General features: G+C 42.4%; 1 protein-coding gene across 7 annotated transcripts in view; it reads right to left on the bottom strand.

Moving 5' to 3' along the window:
- Positions 1–25417, bottom strand: part of MCC (MCC regulator of WNT signaling pathway) — a 405770-nt gene that overhangs the window by 94874 nt on the left and 285479 nt on the right. For 6 of the 7 annotated variants that reach the window (XM_070517578.1, XM_044780105.2, XM_014842841.3 and 3 more), the window contains 2 exons: positions 15837–15950; positions 5724–5866 (listed from right to left, as the gene is read on the bottom strand). In XM_070517578.1, coding sequence (XP_070373679.1) covers positions 5724–5866; positions 15837–15950 — 257 coding nt within the window. Of the gene's footprint in view, positions 1–5723; positions 5867–15836; positions 15951–22870; positions 23060–25417 lie in introns of those variants that run through there. The other variant, XM_070517579.1, reaches the window with a different exon arrangement.

Below are 25417 nucleotides of genomic sequence, written 5' to 3'. Positions count from 1 at the left end.
GTTGCCTCCTTACTGCATCCTCCCACGGCAAGGAGACAGTGAGTGTGCGAGTGAGTGAGCTCTCCCATCCTCATCATCTCCACTAACCCTAATTACTTCCCAAAAGCCCATCTCCAAATAGTATCCCATTGAGGGTTAGGGCTTCAACATATGAATTTGGGGAGACACAATTCAGTCCACAGCAAAAGGAATTTTGGCAAACTGTTGGGGTTAGAAGCCAGACAGCAGTGGGCCAACAAGCAGACAGGAAACGAAGCAGAAAACATGGACTACTCATGAGAGTTGGCAGTGAAAGGTTGATGTTATGAGAGTAGCTTTTGGGAAAAGAAAATACCCTCCTTGGGAAACAAAAGATCTCGTTTAATTTGCTTAGATGTCTTTTTTTCCCTTGGTGAGCTACTGATGTATTTTTCCATTTTCTCCATCCCATTATATAATCTCCCCAAGTCAGATAAGCATTAAGAAAAGCCACTCATAACATACAGTTAAGTGAAAAAACACATATTACAAAACAGTCTTTGCTATATGATCCAATTTGTTTAAAATATTCATGAATAAAATTTTTTAGAAGGCCATATATACAAAATGTTCAGTGTTTATTCCTAGGAGATGAGATTTAGGATGCATTAGGCAAGGTTTAGTTAGGAAAACAAACTACACTGGATGGTTCAAGTAGAAAGGGTTTAATTTAGGCAGTTATGTGCTTGCAAAACTGTTGGAAGGACTGGAGAAGAGAAGGGTGGGAGGAGACCACCAGGAGCTGTCGGATTTGCCACCACAGCTGTGGGTCCCTCAAAGATCAGGAAATTGCTGCTGTCTTCACACCTGCACACAGCTCCAGGGTCTGGCTAGTCAACGCAGGATGTCATGGGCACCAAAGCCTATATGTGAGCTACCATTAGCATGGCCTGAGTGACAGTGGCTCCCACCTCCCTTCTGCCTTCCAAAACCATGAGAATGCATCTCATTGGCAGAACCAAAACTGTATCCAGAACCCAGCTATTAAGGGAGTCTGGGAAGTAGTCCCCTGGGGCCAACTTCTTTGATTCTGGGGAGAGTAGAAAGAAGGGATGGGAATGGTACCAGGTGCCAGACAACATCCATCATAGTCTACCCTCTTTGGCTACTCAACAACCATACACAATCTTACACACACTTAAATTTCCAAATTGCAATAGCTTCTGTAACTATCCCTCATTCAAATGTAAATGGACTCACCTTCTCACCAAAATGGGAGACGCAAAGTCCCATCAGTTATTGTATCCACTGTTATGTGATCACTCCTCTTCTAGTTCAATGGCAAAACCACCTAGATATCATGTAACCTAACTATTAAATGACAAGTTTCACCAATACCAACTCACTTTCTATAATAGGAGAAAATAAAAGGATAAAAAGGAAATTGCCTATATACATAACAAGCAAGAAAATATGCACAGCCTAGCCATCCTTTTTGCAACTGGTCATAAGGCTATAGTTGATATTTATAACTTCCTTCTTCCACTAGGAAATCCTTAATTCCTTTGTGTTTGGCCAGCATCTAAGGTGGTTAGAGTTCTTTACCCAGTGAAGTAATCTGAAATCTTTATTCCTGAGGGGCCGCGCCCTAGGTGGTCTGACCTGGATGGGTTGTTCTAGTTTATCAATGTTCACCACTGGGCAATTTCTAGGAGGTTTCCTAGAGAACCACATGAGTTCCAGACACAGCCCTCCTTGCCACACGGTATAGCAATAATCCTCCAGCCAGTGCAGTAACTCCCTTCACTGCTTTTTTGTTCAGTGGCATGAGGTGCTCCAAGGCCAGGTGGCGATCAACGGAATCGTTGTATTCTCTGGTGGACGCATAGTTCCCTTGGGAACTAAGACTTCTAAACTGGCCGAGGTCAAAGTTGCAAGGATGAGAAGCAACACTTTTTTAAAGTGAGGTTTTAGGTGTATGAATGAGAGGATCCACTCCTACTTCTACCTCTTGGTCCCTGGACCCAAAAAAAGCAGCATCAGATACTGTTGCTGGTTGGGAGCATCTCCAAGGCACTGAAAAAATGTTACCACCCAGATGGTGCACTATGGTAGACTAGGTTTATGGGATGGATTCAGATCACAATGCCACTTGTTACCTCACCTTCTACCATGGACTGAATTGTATCACCTTTGCCCTCCCAATTCATATGTTGCAGTCCTAACCTCCAACACGATGGTATTTGGAGATGGGACCTTTGGGGGATAATTAAGTTTGATGAAGTCATGAGGGTGGGGCCCTCACAATAGGATTAGTGCTCTTATAAGAAAAGACACCAGAGAGCTTGCTTCTTCTCTCTCTCCCTGCCATGTGAGGACACGGTGAGAGGGCAGCCTTCTGCAAGCTAGGAAAAGAGCCCTCACTTGGGAACTGAATTGTCTGGCACCTTGATCTTGAACTTCCCAGACTCCAGAACCGTGAGAAATAAACTCCTGTTGTTTAAGCCACCAGTCTATAGTACTTTGCTATAGCAGCCTGGGCTGACTAATATACCTTCATAAATCCCCACCCTGACTGGTAGACCACAGGTATTTTGGATCTCCAGGGGCTAATATCAGCTTAGAGCCAATAATCACCCCAGAATGTGGTTATCTCTTCTTCCCACTGCACAGTCTCCCTTATACGTGGCTGTGATTCTCTTTGGAATGGGTAGAAAGAAGATTAACTGTACCCTCTTGTGGCAAGGTTGTATACATCTTCCCCTTCATCTAAGGGGCTCTGGGTCTGTAAACTGGGTCAGGTGAGGGAATTGGTAACAGGCTATGATTCTCCCTTGCAATGGCAAGTCAAGTCTCTGTTCACCAGACGGGAATTTTTTCGACTATACAGATCAAGTAAAACTTATGTAGGCTGCCCATTTACATTGATCCTAGAGACCCCATGATCCGTTAGCCACTATCAAAAACCTCTACAGGTCAAACTTTTTTGCTTTGATTACTACTATAGCCTTGTTCACCAATGCAGTAAACACACCCATGTTGACTGCAGTAGTTAAGTGGCATCAAAGACCCCCTTTTAATGATGTCATCTCCCACCCAACATTCCTGACTCCCCTGGCCTCTGGACTCCTACATTATACTATGGAAGTTCTGGCATTTCAACATTATTTATGTAATCCTCAGTTGAGTCTAGTTTTCAGTTAATCACACTGCTGGAACTAACATACTGAATCCAGAATCTCTGATAGGAACAGTCATACCTGGTCTAGAAGCTTTACGTGCTAATCCCACACACATCCCCCCCCAGGTTTTTCTGAATATAAATGAACAAAATCTTAAATCTTTTCATATTTTAACTTTCTCTTTCCAGGTAGGATTTTCTACTTATCCCCCTGGGGCATGATGGAAATTGACCACTTTTAGGCCTAAAAGATAAAGAGAATGGAATTGTAGTGGGGCATGAATATATCTGGCACCACTACCTGGGATCAGATTGCTACAGATATTCTCCAAGCAAGGAGCTCAACGGAGTTTGCAGGCTCTAGGTATTCTGATTCATTTGAGTCTACCCAAATGTCTCCATTCAAATTCTCACCTATCAATTCTTCCTATAAAGCCTGATCTTCACCTAAGAGATCTAATGTGGCTGTGAATTCAACTTACATTGGAATTCAGCAACCTGCACTGTCTGATTCTTGGCTACACTAGCCCTGTGGCTATAAGAGATGGCAGAGTCTTCTAGGACAGTCACAGAAGGTCTCTGGGTTCTCTGATTGTGATCTGAGATAAAAAAATTTAAAACTATGAGATTGTCATTTTCTTTCCTTAAGCAATTCAGTATTGCTTAAGTGTAGATATACCATAGCTTATATAAACTATTCCATGATTTTTCATCTTTTCCAATAAATCCCTAACTCAGGCCCAGATTGAAGTGACAAGTAGGTCTATAAGGTTCTAGGATCATACCTGACTAGTATGACAATCAATTCTCTAGACCCTAGATATGCTAGGGCACTTAGAGTTCATCCAAGGCATCTGGCTCCTACTGCCCTGTGTCTGTGACAGCATCTCAGGACCTGAGGGCAAACCAATTTCCTGGAGTGCTGGGGGCTGGGGACATGTCTCAGCCACTGGAGCTCAGAGGACAAGAAGAGCCTTGTCTTACTGGCCCACGTGTCTGCATGTCTTCCAGCCTTCCCGGGAGTCCCCTCAAGGAGGGGCCAGCTCATTTATATAATGAAAATTGGCAGTATTTAATGTGACATATGCACAGATGCAATCTTCCTTTAAATAAAAGGCACCAATAAATGTTGATGGTCAAGAAGTTCACTGTATGTTAACACGAGGCAGTTTGGCCATTATATTCAATTTCATCATCCTGAAATTGAGTTTTCCAGGTGATGTGTGATGCATTTTGCTCACAACTCACTGAGCCCATTTGCCTTCACCTTCTCAAGTGTTTAAAAGTGTAACATGTTTTAATGCAAATTATAAAGCTGCCAATGTACTCTGTCAGCCTCCTTTAAATCTGCTATAACCATTTCTTTGGGCTGAAAATTCTTCTCTGCTCATGCATTTCTAACCTACAATCATTCTGAAGACCAGGATACAATTTAAAAGCCTTGAGGTTCTAAATTGGAATATGAAATTTATTGTGTGGCTCCAGTTCAGTGCAAAATTTTCCACGATCTTGCCCAGAAAACAGGGGCCCATCAGCACTCCCATCAAGGAGCCCTGTCATTACTGTGGCGCTCAGAGTTGGAACAAAACGCAATGAAAGTTCTTCTAACCCAGCACTTCTCCAGGGAGAATTTAAAGTAGCTGCCTCTAAAACTGTTTGAATTGTGGCTCGTACAAACATTCAGTGGACAAAGCACTCTTTCTCCATGAAGGTAGGTGCCAACCATTTGCTTTCCTCAGGGCTGTTCCCTGAGCACAAGCAGGAAGATAAAAGTTGTCATCCTTGGCTCAGTAAGTCACTTAAAGCAAACCCCACTCTCAACAGCAGGGCAGACACATCAACTAAGTGCTGTGTGCGGAGACTGGGGGGCCAACTGATGACAAGCAAGGAAGGCAGGATCCCCAACAGTCACGATTATGGAAAGAAAATTAAGTCAAGCCAGAGACATTGTGGATTTTAACTCCACCTCTACCCTCTGCTGAGTGTAACTTCAAAGTAGTCATTTAATATTTTTAAGCCCTGGCTTTTTCACCAATAAAATGATGAAGAGTATGTAAGAGCCCCCTACCTGAAGAGGATGCAAGAGGTTATGTCAATGTTGGTAAATCCACTTGAGGTGAACTCAAAATATGATTAGATTATCTTGAAGCATATGTAATGTTTAGTTATAAGCCACATTCATAAATCGCTCAGTCTCCAAGGGAGGCACAGGGTTTACATGTCTAGAGCAGACCTGGTAAGTAAAAGAGGTGGTAGGGATGCTGGTCTCTGAGACAGAAGGGGCTCCATTTAGAACTTATTAATAAAGCATCTCACTCAACTTCTGATTCCAGACCCTTACCAATAAACTGAGGATTGTGACGTCCACCCTTTCTACCTTCCAGAGTTATGAGGATCAACATCAGAACACAATAATGGAGGGAAAAGTGAATGGTTAAACAAAATAAAGAGAAAGTACTTATCAGCTGTAAATATTTTAGTTATAAATAAAACATCAAGATAATTCCCAGGGGTGAGTTCAACTCCAAGCCCCAGGTTACAGCCCAAGGGGGCAGAGAGGAAGCCGCAACTTGGAGTCTACTACCTGATAGTGGTGCCTTGCAAACGGTCTATCTTCTTATTGAGCTCAGCAATGATGCTGTGGAGTTCTGTGATGCGCTCCTCGTACCGAAGCGTCGTTCGCTCCTGGACATCCTCGTGCTCTCTCATGAGGTGGGACTGCTCACACTGGGATCAAGAGACAAGACAGAAGTGACAATGAGTTGGTGCACCTACAGGCAAGCGATTCTAAGTTTTATGGCCTCAAACTATCACCGCCTCAACACTGAGTATGCCCAAAATTAACACGTCTGCTCATTGGCCAGGAATCCCAGAAGACACATCAACAGCTAAATTTTACAATGCCTTTGTGGACATCTGAGTCTTTCCCTCATTCTCTCTTTAGGAAAAGGTCCCTCTGCTGTTGCACACAATCTTTGTGGCACTATCTAAGTCCTTGCTTTTCCTGAGCCAAGAAGTGGGCAAGTGGCCCCAGCTGGATCTGTCACTTACCTTGTTTAGTGACTGGGCCTAAGGTTGCACGGAGTCAGTTCACTCAGCTGAGGGTCCTGAAGGGACTGTCCTCTAGTTCCTGCTCCCTCGATCCCTAGAGCTTCCTTGTCAAGTTCCTTTATGGTTGTTCAATTTTCCTTTTACCAATTCATTCCTCTTTTGCTGAAGTTATCTGGGATATGTTTCAGCCACTTTTCAACCAAATACTCCTAAGTGGCATGACACCATTTCTTAACTGGCTGGTTATCAGCAGACTTAATGCTTCCCCACATCCTTTCCTACCAGACTATAAACTCTGGGAAGGCAGGAACTAGGTCTTTTCACGACTGAGCCCTGGCATCTGGCATACGGCCTGGTTCACTGTGGGTATCTGGAAGTGTTATGAAATGAATAAATTGTAATGTATCACACTGTCAAGAAGGCTGCTTTGCAGAAACAGTGGACAAAAGAACCTGAGGAGCTTCCCTTGCTCAACATTTGATGGACTAAGAGGCAGCAGAGGCTATAAAAGCATTTTGTAACCACAGTTTAAATTCTAAGGAACCTGTTCATCTCGTTCACTTCTCTACCTCTTCAACCCCTACCCTAGTCACCGTGCATTTAATCTCATTTACATAATAATAAAACACTCGTCAGCAAAGGAACAAGGAGTCTAGCCTCTGTCCCTGTCTACTACATTCAGCCCTGATTAATTTCCTGTCCAGCAGAGGAATTTTAATTTCATTTCCAGCAAGGTTTGCCTAATGCCAAGACCCATATGTACTTGCCAGCTTTGCACTTTCAGGGCTGGTGGCAGGCGGGCAAGGGCAAAACTCCTCCCTCCCTAAATCTGCTAGGCTTCCAATGATGTAACCCTGAAGTTACTGGGCAGGGACAAAAAACCTTCAAAGACAAGCAGAATCCTACACTAAGCTCAACTCATACTGAAACAGAAGTATTCAGCAAATGAGTCTAATAAATACATTGGTATAAATCACAGCAGGGACCACACCTATGAACAATAGCTTGATTAGTATTAATGTGGTAACTTCCTGGGGGCTGCTCGGAGTTCCAGAAACAAGATTGGAGGCAAGGAGATTGTGGAAGCTGTATCAAGACCTTTATGAGAAATGGTGATGTGAACTTCTGTTCTTAGTGACAACCTGGAACATCAAATAACCTCCACTCAAGGTCAAATACACAGGAAGTCAGTGGAACCAGAGGCAAGGATGAAGGACAAGTGAACATCACATCTTTACAGGTCAACAGGCCACTACTACTAGCAAGGCAGACGAGAAACTGCAAAATCCACTAAAAATGAAGATGTGCAAGTGTTAATACCAGAAAAAGGCAGGCAATCAATTGACAACCAAGAGAACTCTGTGCATCCCTGTTGACTGTTGTGTGCTGCCTGAAAGCAAAGATTCTGTAGGGGTGCCCAGGTTGCAGCAAGATCAGATGGGTGATGCCTGGATAATGACAGCGTGAGAGCTGGTATTGTAACATCTTCGCTCCTGCCGCTAAATGGAAAGCCTGCCTGGAGGGTATGGGTATGAACAAGAGACAACAGGAAGCCTCATCATTCAATCAGACGGAACAGTGCTTATAGCTTAAAGAGACTCATAATGTATATTTGGAACTTAGGGGTTCATTTGGGAGTAGCAACAAGAATATACTGGAGGAAAAAACTTCTTAGCTGAAGGCAAAGACACTTGGTTTACATTCCTAAATTTTTCCATAAGTATGTTTTTATAAAAATGGTGAAGGGGCCAGCCCAGTGGCGTAGTGGTTAAGTTTGCACACTCTGCTTCAGTGGCCTGGGGTTCACAGGTTCGGATTCCAGATGCAGACCTACACACTGTTTATCAAGCCATGCTATGGTGGCATCCCACATACAAAATAGAGGAAGATGGACACAGATGTTAGCTCAGCGACAATCTTCCTCACACACACACACACAAATGCTGGAAAGCCTCTATAATTTAATACTTCCTCTAAAAATAATTGGTATGTCTTGATTTCCCATAATGTCTAAGATACTTTGCTAGGTGCCATGCTGGTGGGGGTCACTATGACACCTACTTTGAAGGGAACTGTGGTCACAGCCTCCAGGTAGACTTCTTCCAGGTGAAAAATAAGAAACAGGGACAGAAGTGGGGAGTGGGGAAAAGAAAAGATCGCAGAATAGTACCCTGGAGATTCTTTCCCTAGTGAAAAGAGAATGCTAAAAAATAATTTTCAAAACTCTCAGGTTCTAGATGAATGAATGGCTGAGAAGACATTGCTTGAGGTTCAAGTGTACAACTCAACATCCCCTTGAGTTATCTGATGAAACACACTTCACTCGTCCTCTACACGCTCACTGTACCCAGCCAAAGACATGCTGAAGCACTGACCTCCAAAATGAGTGAAAAATTCCCCAAGTTTTCCAAGTTGTGGTGCAAGGAAAAGCAGAGCAACCCCCATAAGAGCAATGATGCAGGAGGAAACAAGCCATCACCTGTAGGAGCTACCAGAACCCAACAAAACATCCTTATTCAACAGCTTCCATTAAACTGCACCAGACTCACCCCGGGAATGTGGCTCTTTGGTGCAGGGAAAGTGGGAGATAAGTAGGTGGCACCCAGGACACACAAAGGCATCCTGTGCATGACTGGGGCCTTCCTGCCCTGGTGACCTCCCATGCAGGCAGGACCAGCCTGTAAAGGGAGGCCCAGGTTGATCACCAACCACACTCCAGGATCATACTGACCCATGCCTCTCTCCACCCCGAGTCTCCATGACTCATGAGAGCATTTTTAACCTGGGGAGAGGTGTGATTTGGGGTATTCTGTTTCAGAAGGACACAGCCTAGATCAAGCTCGATATCGCATCTCCATAGAAGAGTCACCTACAGGCAGGTATCCCAGTAAAGCCTCATTCAAGAAGGTGACATGACAACGACAACCAAACAGGAAAAAGGAGTATTACTTCAACGACTACTACTTAACATTTGCACAAATTTTTCAATTTTTAAGTTACAATTAAGTATGTTACATTTTTTAAAAATGATAAAAAGACATCTATTTTTTGTAAGCCATTAACACAATCTTTTTTCAAACGGTGTTTATTTCTCTCCAGTATTTTCTTATGTATGTGGGGCTCTGCCAGGTCCACCATGTTGGGCATGCATGACATAAATAGCAGCATCCCTGTGGTAGTCAATAGGGGTGTTCATCAAGACTGTGGTTCACCTCCACCCATACGGTGAGATATGGCCATGTGACTTGTTTTGGCCAATGAGATAAGAGTGAACACACACCATTTTTGCCTACAAGCCTTTAAGAGTTCCTGCAGGATTTGCCACATTCCCTTCCCCAGGCCATGGCCACGTTACAGATGGTAGAGGCCTACCAGCTTGGGAAGTTGGGTGAGGACAATGCAGCAGAGTCTCCAGCCAGCCCCAGTGAGCTCCTAGCAAGAAGCAAGAAATAAACTTTTGATATTTTAAGCCACTGAAAATTTGGGGTTATTTGTTTTAACCTGAATATCCTGATGATCCAACCATTTTATAGATGAAAACAAACTAAATATAAAAGTGACCTATTTATTTAATGTAACCCAGGTAACAAGCAGAATCCTCTGAAAAACCCTCTGGTTCCTGTTGACGCCATCAAGGGGTTGAAGCTGTTACAGCCACAATCTTCTCCCCTCTACCCTCTCCCAGCTCCCTGACCTGTGGGCGGATCTCCTCTTTACCATTTGCCTTAGTCTCCTACCCTGAATCACCTCCAGTGAACTCCCGGAAACATAAATACTATGCCTCCCAATACCAAGTGAGAGGTAGGAAGCCCAGACAGCGCTCTCCTTCCATCCCCCGGGGAGCACCGAAATAGAAAAGTAGACACAAGGGGCATAAAACAGGGAATTCTAAGTCCCTCCAGCTCTCACATGTTCACTTTAGCTGCCAAAGTCAATTATTCAGCCACGACTTTCTTAATAGGGAGCAATGGCGGCTTCTAGAAAAACTTACAAGCGAGGGATTTATTTTCTTCTCCTTACTGCACAGAAATACCCCATACAATTTCAGCTGAACAAAAGAAAAAATGGTCTCAAACAACACGCTACTGCTTTTTTTTTAATCTTTCTATTATTACAGGGAATTGTATCCAGGGTTCTCCCTCTTCCCAGCCTATATTCAATTTTTGACTGATCCTACAGTACAGCAAAGCCAGAAAGTCTGTGGTTTGCCTCATCTTGCCTGCCATGAATTTCTGGAGATCAGTATCATTAGGAGCCTGGATTTCCCCTGCAACTACAGACCTTCAATTTGAAAGGCAAAGAAAAAAAGATTGGGATTGAATATGATGAAATTTTGTGTTTCCTGAATTTCATCTGGCACTTGATACACAGCCTGAGCTTTTTCTCTAGGTTTCAGCTCTCCTATCGTGATGATGAAGCAAATTTACAATCTATATAAATACTTGTGTTTAGCCAGGTAAATTCTTGAAAGTGCCTATATGCAAAAATGTTTAATAAAAACAAGCAACATCATCATTACAACCACCAGGAATAAAACTCTTTAGGTTCATCTCTGCTATTGGTGCAATCCTGGGATCAAGGCATGAATCAGCCTTGAGCCAGACTGGCCTGAGAACCTGAGCCCTTGTTGGGAAAACCCTGTGCAACGTGGAGATGCTAAGGAGCTTTATGGTTTTGTTAATGTTCTTCCCTGGGTTTTATCTTACTCCACAGAGGCCACTGATCTCTAATCATCACATTAGTCTCAGCTGTCAAACCTAAGAGCATTATGAACTCCATTCTTGAAAAATGCAATGCCATCACTAATTTGTTAACCCTCTCAACCCTCCTGTGAAGGGGCTCAGTACCACTCCCTTTTAAAATATGCTAAGAAGAACTGTTACTTTCTCAGGATCACATTGAATTCCTCGCAAGTAATACTACTCAGGGTATTTCCATCCTCATTCTAAGTTGTTGCTCAGATTCCCCTAAGGAGAAAGTGGGGGGGAACCGAGCCAATTAAACAAAGAGGCCAAGTACAAATGGAAATGCCACTGAGGAGCAAAACAGCTAGAGCAGTTTACCATGGAAGAAAAGGAAAAACAAACGGAAAAGGAATGAGGGGGAGGGGATCCTAACAGAGAATGTATCCTAACTACATCCTCAAATGTCTCATAAAACAAGAGAAAGAGAAAACACTCTCTCCATTACATTTAATGAAAACTGTGTATGTTTTCTTCCTAAAAGCTAAGAGGTACAAAATTCAAGAGGCTTGTTTTCCAAAGATAGAGGGCTTAGAAATAGAAAGAGTTCCATATTACTACCGACTGATTTCAAAGGGGCTCATAAACTTGTTTGAAATATCTCCTTCTGCAGGAGTTAAAAATGCAGTACGTTAATTTAAAATAATTGTCGGGACTAATAGCAAACATGCTGGAAACATCAAATCAGTACTATACACAATCTTTGCCGGTTCCCCACAAGGCTGTTCCCCACGAGGCCATTGAATGTTGGTGCAAATGCATGCGTTTGTCTATACACCTGTTTCATTTGGGAGGGTAGGAATGTTTAAACCAAACTAACGTGTGTCCCACGCCCCCACTCCCTTCCAGATCCTCTCTGGATGCTAAGGGGAGCCCAGGCAGCTTAACAGATAATACAGGATAACAATACCACTTAACAGACAATACAGCTATGAATTTCCATGAACCTGGATTCAAATTCTGTCTCCTATACTTTCTAGCTACATAATCTTGGGCAAGATATTGAAATCCCTAGGCCTCAATCTCCCCATTTGTAAAATGGGGAAGACCTACATCAGCGGTCTTTATGAGACGCGGTAAGATAAAGCGTGTGGAATGTTTGGCATACTGCCTGGCACAAAACAGAGCTAAAGAAATGTGATTGTCACTATTGGTATAAGCTAATGGTGGTGTTATTAATCAAATCCCCCAGGAAGCTGTGATGGACACATTCTAAGGTGCCCCTGTGATCCCTGTGTCTCCTTGTGTGACACTGTCTCTTGTACGATACAGCCTTTGTGTGATACACTCTTACTGAGTCTGGGTGGGACCTGTGACTGGCTTCTATGCAGTACAATGTGGCAAAGGTGATGGGATGTCACTCCCATAATTACATTACATTATATAAGACTCTGTCTTATCAGCAGACTTATTCTAGAATCTCTTCATTGCTGGCTTCAAGGAGGCCAGCTGCCATGAGTCCTACAAACACAAGGAAATAAATTCCGCCAAGACTTCAGTGAGCTTGTAAGTGGGTTCTTCCCTACTTGAGCCTCCAGATGAGCATTCAGCTCTGGCCAATACCTTGACTGGACACTTGCAGAGGACCCAGCTAAGCCATGCTTGGGCTCCTGTTGCACAGAAACTGAGATAACAAATGTGTGTTGTTTTAAGCCAGAAAGTTTGTGGCAATTTGTTACATAGAAAACCATGTAACAAATAGAAAACTAATAGAGAAATACTTTGTCTTCCCATCATATTGATATTGGGCTCCACTGATCAGCTCTTCCCTTCCTATCACTATTCTCAAAACACTACTTACAGGTTGATCTTATGACCATAGTAATGAATCTTCTTTTATTCAGCTAGTTCCAGTGTCACCATTAATAATAACTCAACAGATGTTGAATCTCTTTTTGATTATCTATGATGAACACAACCACCAGTTACATTTTACATTTTAGTTTAACCATAGCTCTGTAATATTTAGAGAGCTGGTAAAACTTACTAAAGCCACTCAGCATAAATTTACACATGAACTTGCTCTTCCACAATCGGGTAAAGTCTCAAACATGAATCACCAAGGCATAAAACGCAGGAGGAGAAACTGCTGGGAGTAGGATCAAAATTGAACACGATGGGGCTAATAGAGATAAAGAATAGATCCAGATAGAAGTAGGGGAGGGGAACAGAGCCAGGAAGTGGGGGAAAGCAGGCTGTCATATTTTTTGACCACCTGAAAACAACACAAGAGTAAGCTCTATGAACGTAAAAAACCATCTAAAACTCTGCCTCCTAAGAATTCAAAGAAACTATTTTCATACACAAATGAAAAACAAATAAGTACTGAGGTCAAATTCCATACGAAAGAAAGAAGAAAAAAGGAGCAGAATAATATCCCTATAAACTATGAAAGCTCGTTACACAATAGACCAGAAAAAAAAAAAAAAAGAGAAAAGCCCCCCAAAATAGCCTACTCTTTGAAAATAAGGCAAAAGATCTTAAGGAAGTAAAATGATATAAGACATGAAAGAACATAATTCAGAATTAGAAAGACTCAGAAGTGAGGTGACAGAACACAGAAAAGAATTAGAAATAAAATAAAAATGCATTTCAGAAATGAATACTAAACTAGAAGGCATAGAAGCGGGACTAAATACAACATATAAAGCCCTAAGAGAAACAGAAGATGGAGAACAGGAAAGCCAGAGTAACAAGGGAGAGATATAAAGGAGTTGAGATAGCAACAGATACTGAAGACTGGCAAAGAAGATCTAACATACAAACACTAACCATCCTTGAAGAAGAAAATCAAAGCAAGGGAACAAAACTAATATAACACTTATGATTTTAAAAAACTTCCCTGAAATTAAAAAAAAAGATTTAGGAATTTAATTAAAAGGATACACAGCAAACCTGAGAATATCAAACCAAAATGACTAAGAGTTATTCTAGTGAAATTGTTTTAAAAAAAGAAAGAAAGAAAAACGTTATGGATATCTAGAGTAAGTGTCTTCTGAGGGAAAGAAAGTTGTATTATTATCAACTATAATATTCTAGGCCAAAATAGAATAAAGAAATATATTTAAGTAAAGAAAAAATGAGCCAAGGGTTTTATATCCAGCAAAAATGCCATTCAAGTATGAAGGGCACAGACACATGTCTATTAACAAGCAAGAACTTGGTGAACATTATTCCCATGAGTCCTGCCTGAGGAATCTACGAGGAAACAAGCTTCAAGCAATCAATCAGTCAATGGAGGGACACTGACATAAGGACCATATGGTAACCATTAAATATATAGTTACCTGTAGAAGACAAAAGGAGGAATAAAAAGGAAAGAGCATAAGATGAAATGGCTGTGTGGTCAGGCAATATGGATACAGTACAAGAGCAAAAAGTTGAGGGAATGAGGACAGAATAATACAAAAAAAGAAAAATTTTTAAAAATTCTTCTCAGTAACTATATTTATGGTAGCATTAATGTTATTATTCTGAGACTGTATATAATAGATGAAGCAGATGAGTAACTATGAAATATCCTATCATCCTCTGTAATCTTAAGAACCAGCACTCAATGTGAAAAGAGATACAGATAAAATACACAAGAAGCTAAGTAAAAACACTCTATAGTCTGAATTTGAATTGGAGGGATCAATATGCACTCCTAAGGTATTTTTATCTTAAAATGCATACATACACACGTAGGTAATTAAGTAAGTAAAGAAATAATTTCTTGGCTCTGTCTATAAAAGAGGCCTAAAAACAATAACCAACAAGAAGCAATAAACATCCTTAGCACGCAAATTGTGGTCTTGATATACCATTTCCTGCTGAGAGAAACCAGGGCCACTTGGAGAATGGTTAATTCCAGGTTTAGGGCAAGAAATGCACTAGATGAGCCTGGAATAACCACCAGGCAAATGTCAAAAAGACTCAGGAGCCAACTTGAAGAGGTTCTCACTGGTCAAAGATAGTATAATTGGAGCTTCTATAAAGAAAATAATTATAATGGATTGAAACTCAAACATATTTAAATCCATAAGTTCATAATAATACTTAAAAAAATGGGCATTTTCAGAGGATCATAGGGAATCAATTATCTTGAAAAATGTTAAATGGAAAGAATGAAGTTTATTCTGCTTTTCCTCTATGAACTATACCACTTTTTCAACAAACAGTAAATGATAGGAAATATCTCTATAAAAACATTCCTATTAATAACTGAGAAAGAAATGGCAGAACGAAAATACCATGAGTTTACAAATCCTAATGAATTAATGTACCGAGGCACTGAGTATCAAGAGATGCTAATATCATAAAAAGAGAACCAACCAGACACTATGTGCCTCCCAGTGAAAAAACAGATACCCTCTACTGTCTTACCAAAGGGACTGGACATGCATCTGACTGAGCCTCTGGACCCAGCCGCCATTTTGCAGGAAACACAGGGGACAGAGGAACATGTTGAACTGCACCATGAATGTGCAATCAGCAACAACCAGACTCTGGGACACTCTATCGGTCAAATAGCCAGCTTTTAACAGATTAACTATAAAGCAAATAAGGAATGGAGGGAAAACCTGGAGATTAAGAGAGTCAAATGAAACACATAGTTTTTAAATGGGCAGGACTGAACTCAACTGTCTAGGAACATACACACTTTGGTGACAAACAGTAAAGAAACATTTCAGGAAACACAACTATAAAACTCATGGTAGTGGTCACTTGGTGGAAGGGAAAAGTGCCATTGGGATGGGACATGAGGAGGGACTTCTGGGATGAGTGGCAAATTCTATTTCTTGACGTGGACAGTGGTTATGAGAATGTTTGCTCATTAAGCTGTAATTTGTTTTGTGGGAATTTCTACATCTATGTTTTATCTTAAAATAAATAAGTTTTTAAAAAATCTCCAGATCCTTTACCTGTGCCTTGGCCAATTTCTTTTCCAGAAGGTCCCGTTCCCGTTCTGTTTGCTGCAGACGTTTATTAAGCTCTACTATATCTCCCTTGAGTGATGCCAGGGCTGCCAAATGAAGCTGCGGTGACAGAAAGAAAGGAGCACAAGGTTAGACCCTTCAGCAGAAACTCATTTCCTTCCCTTCATTCCTTGTAATTAGTGTAATCATATAAAAAATGTATCATCCAAAACGGGACACTTTAGATGCTATTAATCTCAGGAGACAATGGACATAAATCAGGTGCCTTCAGGCAAGCTAGGTTATATGGTCACCCTAAATGCAACAGGGAGAAAACTGTTATGTATGCAGTAGGACCTAATTGTGGATGGGCCACTCAGAACAGAGAGCAAAGCTCCTCATTCTGAGGGTTTCTACTGAGTTACTAATAAGGATGAGATTAAGAGCTGGTGTGGGGCTGCCTGATTCTCAACAAAGAAGCAAGGAAAAGGCAGAACTGAATTAGCTTTTACCTCTGGAAAATAAGAAAGTTGAATAGGGCAATTCAATTTTTTGCAATTCAATCACCCATATCGCCGTGTGTTCAGACAAACCAAAGGACTGAGTATTAGCAAAAAAAAAAAAAAAAAAAGGAAAGCTCATATTTTCAGGCAGTCTCCTCTTAAAGTTGGCCCATTTATTTTCCTGCCAGCTCTTCCTTCCTCATTGTCCCCAGACAGACTAGACTGACCTGCTGCTTCTGTGCTAACAAGTCATCTTGCAGGAACAGAACCAGAACTCTGATAAATTATTCTCTGAAAAGACAAACCAGGAAGGTATCCAGATATCTTTCTCAACCCCCTCAGGTTAACTGCAGCTAGAAATAATGTTCTTCAACAGATTAACAAGGGGTAACATACACTTCCGGGATCTCAACCTGCTTAACTTTCAAGTTCTGAACATTGAGCTTCAGCTACACGCATACCTACCCAAATACACAATTTCTGGTTGGAAGGATGGGACTCTAAGATGTGTTCAATGCGCTGATCCCAGAGCAACACCACCTTCCAGCCTCCTTTGCCCTCTGAGTCACTAATTCTCATGTCTTCAATGTGAATTCCAGGTGGAGCTCAGACAATACCCTAGCTGAATTCCACATTACATTTGGCTGAGTGATTAGAATCAGAACCAACCCTCCCTTTTTATAGGTTTTTTTTTTTTTTGTAGCTTCTGCTGAGAGGGATTTAAAGTTAGGAGTGAGCAAATAAATCTGATCTTTAAAGATGGACACAGTACAACGAAACATCATTCAACTTTGAAGATTTTAATTCCAGGGTTAGAAAAATGCTCTTTTCTGGGACCTGCCGCTCCACACTGCATGTTGGCTGGTAGGCTTGAGGACAGGGGGTGAGTAAGGGAGAAGGAGATAAAGGGCAGGGACTGGGGTTTCAAAGCAGTTTTTTATGTTGGACTGTAACAGCAATGAATGTGACTTCACTTAATTGCATTGGGGCTGCAAACCAACAGATCAATAGACGAAGTAAAATCAAGAATGCTTGAAATTTAAAAAAGGAAATGTCAAGCAATCTGGCGGTATTTGCCTTCTCATGTAGGGCTAGGGCTGCTCAGAAAAGGTCACTTTGAGTTTCAGATACAAGGTTTTGTGTGATGAATTCTCAGCACAAATACCACAGTGGTCCCATTGTACAATCTTTTTGAGGTTGTTCTGCTTCTAGTATGGTGGAGAGGGACACAAATTCACTGCCTTAGACAGCTGGGTTGCCCTCTCCATCTCTGAACTGTCAATCTGAGGATTTTCCTTCAGTGTCAGACACTGTGGCCTGTTATACTCTTACATCAAGTCTTGGGGGAGCATTCACCACCTCCCCTCTGGCGAGAAGGATAAAATACATGCAGTGCTGAAATGTTCTTCAAGAAATATTGGAGTGGAAACAAGGATCCCAGCCGTGTGAGCCTAGACTTGCTTCCTCTCTCACACATCTCCCCTCCTACTTCTGGGGAAAAGGGCTGCCAGAAGGGGTTGGGGGAAAAGCTGACAGAGGAGGCTATATACTCCACACTGACTTCATGAACTAGGCCCAATGGAGAGACACGCAGCATAGTTATTTCCATCATAGTGCACGGCAGAGGGAGTCCAGGATGGGTCATTGCTAAGGGGAGAGCTCTGGGCTTGGAGCCGATAACACCTGCTGGCCTACTAGCTCTCCAGATGGCCATGAAGATCTGCAGGATATGCATTTGGGGCAAGTCCCTTCACTTCCCTGGATGGAAGATGCTTATCTATAAAATGAGAATAGACCAGTTGTTCTTAACCTTCCTTGGGTCACAGATTCCTTACGAATCTCATGAATGTGAAGGACCCTTCTCCTAGAGAAGACTATAAATTTGGGATTTATGTATGTGTTCCACCTAATTATGGTGATGACACACTCTGGAATCTATCCATGAACTCCAAATTAAGAAACATCTGCACTAGACGCCAGCTCTGTGATCCCACATAAATTCTGCAGACTGTCTCATGTGTCACAATCACAGATGTTTGAGTGAGGAAAGGGCCCTTTGTACTTGACATCTCCCACTTTCACATCTGCAGGTGAGGATCTGAAACCCAGAGACTAACTTGCTTACTCCAGGTCCCATGGGTAGCTCAGCACCAGAACCAAGGCCACCTGTGCCCTTTCCTCACTACACGATGTTGTATGTGACAGTGTGTTTCAGTTTTTTTACATGGATGAAAATTTTACATAAAATGTTTCCCTCTGATTATAAAAGTAATGAAAATATAACAGAAAAAAACCTGGAAAGATAGCATTCTAACATTTTAGTAGCGGCCTCTGGGTGGTTCCAAACTTTTTTTTGGATACTTTTTGTTTAATAAGTTGTTTTTTCTTTCTTTTTTTTAAAGAAAGTTTTGTATTAAAGAAACAAAGGAGTTATGATTGGGTTTTCTGCACAGGTAGGCTATAGCATAAAAACTGTAAAGGGTTATTTTCCTTCCTTGCTGCATCTTCTTCCTCTGTCCACCAGCTCTTCTGATAGAAGGTAAAACTTAAAAAATGAGGTAGAATATCCACATGTTCCTTAATGTTACTGACAATTACTCAGCAGAAGCTAACTACACAGGGTGGGAGGTGGAGTGGGGAGAGAAATTTGCCCGCAAGTTGCAAGATGTGTTGTTTAGAATTGGGCTGGCAGACCGCTCCCTCACCACCTGAAGGCTGAGCTGAGATGAGTTAAGTTCCCATTACAAGGAGTAGACATTCCCCGTGAATTTCAGTTCAGCAGCTCTCCTTGTCCCACCTTATCAATAATCAAGAGCTGACTCAACCTCCCTTCTTTTTTCTTTGGTGAGGAAGACTGGCCCCGAGCTAACATCTATTGCCAATCTTCCTCTTTTTGCTTGAGGAAGATTGTCCCTAATCTAACATCTGTGGCAATCTTCCTCTATTTTGTATGTGAGATGCTTCCATAGCATGACTTGATGAGCAGTATGTAGGTCCACGTCTGGGATCCGAAGCCGTGAAGCCCAGGCCACTGAAGCAGAGCACACAAACTTAACCACTATGCCACCGGGCCAGCCCCTTGACCTCCCTTCTTTTCAAGTTTCACCCCCACGTTCTGGCAGACTTGGTGATATCCCTGCAAATTAAAAAGCTAGAGACTTTGTGAACAATGCTACAAGAATTATGCAGGAACCTACGTAGTGTCAAGGCAAGCATTAAAAAATAAGAAGTATAGAGGTCCTTCTGGGTAATTTTTAAAAGGAGTGACAGTGGGTTTAAATCCTGGAAAGAAAATTTACCAAAGCAACCATAATTGTCAAATATCTATAATAGGGAAACTACATTTATACCATTTTGGGGAATCTCTTTACTTACATCTTGGTTTCTGAAATGGCCTCTAACTTGAGTCAGAGGTCCACACATATGAACTCTGAAGTACCATTAAAAGATGTTTCACTAACCAAAGGGAAAGAAAACATATGACGTTTGGAATCTGTGCTAGTCTCTTCCCCAACACATTTTTCTTTTCATGCTCAGGAACAAGATCCTGATTTTTCAGCTGGTCATATTACTGCTCAGCTAAGTCATGCCAGTTCCCAGCCTCCTTTGCAGTTGGAGCTAGGTGTAGTCATGTGACAAAGTTCTGTCCATGAGACGTAAGCAGAAATATTATGTGGGAGTTCTGGGAAAATCTTTTTGAGAGAGGTCACACTCTTCTTCTCTTTCTCCATCCTTGCTGCTTGGAACACTAATGTGATGGATGGAGCTCCAGCAGTCATCTTGCTTCATAAAGAAGTCCACACTCCAGGGAGCCAAAAGGTGCTTTAGTCCCTAACAACTTTGTAGAGCCACCCTAAGAGCTTTGGACTGCTAATTCCAGACTTCTGTAACAGAACAGCAAGAAACAGACCTCTGTTGGACAGACCACTGTTACACCGAGGTACTCTGGCAAATGAAGCTGATCTAATCCTAAATTATAAAGAATCAGATAAAAGTGGGTACAAATCGCATTTATGCCACTTGTTGGTGGGTTGTCTTTGGACAGTTTATTTAATCGTTTTGTTCTAGGGCTGTTGTAAAGACAAAATAAGACCATTTCCATAAATTGACCAGCACAGTGTCTGGAACCAGGTAAACACTCAACAAATGTGCATTTCTCCTTTCCCAGCCAAGTTCTAAGCCACCAACCTTCTCAGACAAAGCACCATCAAAGGAAGGGAGAGGGACATTCAGATGAGTAAGTAACACAGTCCTGTTTTGGAGCAGCTTACTTTCTCATGGGTATCGGCACAGGACTGAGAAACCATAGCTGCTTTGCTGGATTCTGCTGAAGTCCTAAGGCTTCTTTTAAGGAGCTGACTGCCAAAGCTCTTAGTTCTCTGTGAAATTTAACCTGAGGCCTGAGCAAAGCTGAGATGGGACCTTGACACTTCCTATACACATCTGGGTCTAGTGCATGAAGGAGACACATATGTACATGCCTCGTATTTCTGGAGATAAAAGGCACTCATTCCCTAGGCTCTTCCGAGCCCTGCTTCACATTCATTTTACAGTGTTTCCAAACAAAACTAAACCACCTGGAAATCTGGCTGCAAGATAACTGTCAAAATGGTTGTTATTTTTTGATGAAACATTACTTGACTAATATTTCACAGTTCAACTTGCTCTAATGACAGGCTCTCTTAGCCTCTGACAGATAAGGTGTACAGCCGCCCGGGGCCTAGGTGAGAAGCGAGCAGTGCATTGGAGACGGCCTCTCCCCGTGGTTCCTCCTGGGCTAAGTGGACAGATGTCTCTCCTGTTACACATTAGCTGTGAGACAAAGGGCTTTGCATTTCTGAAGACGCCCTTTTAATCTAGAAGCCCAATGACTGACGAGCCCCTAGGAACATCACGGTGTACTTACAGTTGTAAGGTGCTTCTCTATCTTGCTACAGCTGGCAATAAAAACAACCAACACATGTCTGCACTCTCCCGTCATCCCATTGATGTTCGCCATCACACCACAGCTCTGTGGCCTACAGGGAAGCTGTGATTCCCAGTTTGCTCGGGGACAAGTACTTTTCCCAAGGACCATGGTTGGTGAGGGAGATCCGGGATCTGAATCTAGGTTGTCAAACTCTAACTCCACTATTTTACTCATCTTTCTGGGACTTTAGTCTGCTCTTTAACAGCATTGTCTTCCACAAGACCAAACACTTTCACAGCCACACCTGAGACAGAGGAATGAGTTCATCCTTAGAGTCTCCATCCAGACACAGGTACCACAGGGCGCTGATGCAATGGCTGAGCTGGCCTTCCCTGCTTGGTTGGCAGGTAAGCTCATCCAGGACAAACTGTGCTTGTTCTCTTTCTCCTTTACTTGGTCTGGATCCCTGGGGTGCTCCTGTAAGTTGTGCCATTCCCTGCCAGGGTACCTCTATTTCCTTCCCACTAAGAGGTGATGGGAATTACCATCCTATCTTTCTAACTGAGCCACTTGTCCTCCAGACACAAGGTCTACACAGTTTTTGCTTATGCTTGGGTGACAACAATGGTGAACTGTTCTTTCATGTCATGAACTGTTCTCTTCATTAAAGAAGAAGAAACGAGTGCAACTAAACTTTACTGAGCCCATACTCTTGGCAGGTTCTGCACCACGTGCTTTCTGCGCTGTACCTAACTCAGTCAGCTGCAGAGTCCCGCAGAAGACAGGAGTGTCAAAACCCCAATGCCAGCCTCTGGGAATACTTTGAGAATTCCAGGCAACTCGACAGTAATAATAGGAGTCATAATATTAACAGTTACCGCTTGCTGAATGTTTAATGGGTACCAGGTGCGTGGGCTAAGCACACTTCCTGCAGTATCTCATTTAATCCTCACCACAACGCTGTGAGACAGCTGTTATTCCTTCCTTCTGACAAATGAGGAAACCAAGGCACAGAGGAGGAACAGGAAATCAGCCCGAGGGCAGAAAACTAAGAAAGAGCAGAAGAGATGATACCACACAGACACTCTATGTCCTCATCTTCTCTGCCATGTCCCTCGCTGGCACTTCCATCTCAATATGCCCCTGTTCTCCCTTACTTGTGGGATGCACATACGTGCGTGCATGTGTGTATGCTTGTGCACGTATGTGGCGAGAGGGGGAATGTGGGGTGGGAGGTCAGACACGTGCCTTGACAGAGGCAGGGACTTGGGGAGAAGCAGGGTCACAATCTCCATGAATGGGGGGAACAGGGGGAGGTGGCAGGGCACGCCCTCTAGTAGCAGCGATGAAGCTTGGGGCTGGTGGGCAGCGCACCTCGGTGTGAACTTGAGGGACTCTCACTTCCTGTGCTTTTTCATCCTCTTCAGAAGGGTGAGTACCTGACGGCCCCACCCTGAGTTCTGTGCTTGAGGTTTTCCATACTTTACTTGCCCACTGGTCCCAGAAAGGATCTGCCGAGGCTTCCCTATATACAGAACATACAAAGAAGCTTCCCTATATACAGAACAGATCAGCAAGATCTTTCCCCTAGAAATTGAAAGAGCACTCAGAATCGCACATCATCTTACCACCGGCGAGGGAATTCAAGAATGTCTAGTCCAATTCCCTCGTTGTAAAGACACGAAACAGACCCAGAGAAACAAGGCTCATCAAATTCCGAATTCCTCCTTCCCCGTCCAGAGGCTTCCTACTCTCCCACATGGCAATCCAGGAGCTGGTGAATAACGTGTGCACCTCAGCCCTGTCCTTGGACATCTGCACACAAGAAGGCAGCCTCATTCAGCTGCCTCCCCAAGACTGCCCACACTCAGGCTCTAATTCAGACACATCCAGAACAAAATCCCTGGCAAAGGGGTAGCGTTCCCTGCCAGATGGACACAATCGGGCCTGTGTTGTGGCTTCCAGGACTGGAACATTCCTGTTACTGCTAGAATTCCAGCTAGGGGCACCTGCTGTGCAGTATTTCAAGAAAGGCTGTTCATAGCCTTGAAACTTAAAACTCATTAAATATCATCTACAAGATTGCCCACTGCATGCAGATCACCTCTGCTGTCCCAGATCAACCCAGAAAGCGAAGCTTTTTGTCTCTCATTTTGCCTGATGATTTCATTGAGAGGTCAGTGGCCCCTGACTTACTTCTTAAACCTCCGTTGAAATTCAGTTGTTGAAAACAGCATTCTAAGGCCCTTAAACACGGTAGCACCAGAATACCATCCACACAAGAAAACTGACGCCATGCAAGGGTGCCTGACCACAAAGCAGGGCCCAGGGACTAACCGTGAAGGCAGCCACACCGTCAGCCCTAGCACCCACCTTAAGCAACCCTTTCCTTGCCTCAAATAAATGGCTGGGGAGATGGCTCTCAAGGAGAGGAGGTGTCTGAGACTGACTATTCCAGCTTTGAAGATGACCCTTAATCCCACCCTATCTGCAAACATACGCTCCTTAAAAATGAGTCACATAATTTTTACTAGAAATAACATCAGCTAACATGTGGGTGCTTACTATGTGCTAGCTGCTATATTAAGCATGTAACATGCATTTTCTCTATAATCCTTCACATAGCGTTATGAAATAGGTACTGTTGTTAAACTCAGTTTGAAGAGGTAGGAATTGAGGCTGAGAAGTTCAGTAGGCTGTCACACTAGTAAGTGGCAGAGCTTGAATGAAAGCCCACGTCTGTCTAACCCCAGAGCCTGGTTCCTAAACACCAGGCCTCATGCTCTGCAATAGAATATCACAGCACTTCTGAGATCCTCACAGATACCCACGGAACTGCTGAGAAGATAAGGTCTCAGGCAGAGTGTACTTTTATAAAAGAGGGAAACAGAATTGCTAAATTAGCTTGGGGGAACAGGTATTAATTCTTTAAAACTTTCAACATGTTGAGAAACAGAAATCCATTCAGCTGACATCAGACCCAGGAAGTTATCAGAGAAAAATTAATCTGTAGCTATTTCCATACCTTATGAAGGAATGTTAAAGAGGAAAATATTGCAGTGGAGGTGAAAAAGCCCTTAATTATGCTAATCAAACAGTACAGAGGAGGAAAGGTTATTTTAACTGACAGATCTTTAAGAAGAAAAAATCTAAACAGTAGACTATTACATACATTTTTAAAAAATTTAATATAAAATTATAATAGTTTCTAGTAAAAATAAGTCAGTATTTCCCACTAACAGATAAATTTTTACTTTTTGTAGTGTTATTTTATTTTCAAAGGAAATCAAAATTAGACGTGTATACAGACATTTGGAAAGAAACACAGATAAAATAAAGACATCGCAATAAACTGGAGCACCTACTTAAATTTCAAGGTGGGCTGCATCCTAATGACACATCACGAAGGAGATGAAGATGCGACAATTAAATCCTGCTCATCAGAGGACATGCTATTTCAGCGTGCGCTAAATACTGATGGGATTCCTGAGGCAGAAACTCCCAGAGAATTACGTGAACAGGAGTAAAAGAGCTTCCTGACAAGGCCTGCATTGCTCATAAATTTTTATATTGATCCACTTTAGCAGGTATCGAATTCCCCATTCCAGAGAAACCAAGTACCTTTAATGGTGAAACAGTCAATAAACTCCGCAGAGCAGGGAAGGCCAATGTATTTTTGCAGCCATAGTTGCAGTGCTTTGGAAGGACCTTAGTTTTTACTGGATTGAGGACAATGTTTTTCCTTTGGGAAAAAAACTGAAGATTTAGATTTGAGCATTTGTGTGTTCACATATACAGATACACACTTATACACATATACAGGTAGTAACACACACTTACATACATAGGGACTTTACGTGTTTACAAAACACAAGCTTCCACACTTTTCATTAAAGTACAAGAGACAGCCAAGATGTAGACTATTGAAATATTCAATACAATCATTTTTAAATGCATTCCCAACTTTCAAAAGATACCTTAAAATGCACTATTTCATTTAAAGAAAATCACTTTAAATTGCTTGATGCCATCAACAAGCTCCCAGTTCAGTGAAGGCACAGTGAAGCCCTGACTTCTCCCTCACAGTGGGGCTGCTGACTGGTGGGCCACTTACCACTGCCTGGTACCCCTAATCCAAAGCCCTAGAAAGGGAAGGAGAGAAGCGTTTCAAATCT

Source organism: Equus asinus, chromosome 9, assembly GCF_041296235.1.
Source record: "Equus asinus isolate D_3611 breed Donkey chromosome 9, EquAss-T2T_v2, whole genome shotgun sequence".
NCBI lineage: Eukaryota > Metazoa > Chordata > Mammalia > Perissodactyla > Equidae > Equus > Equus asinus.
This window is presented reverse-complemented; position numbering and strand designations above follow the sequence as displayed.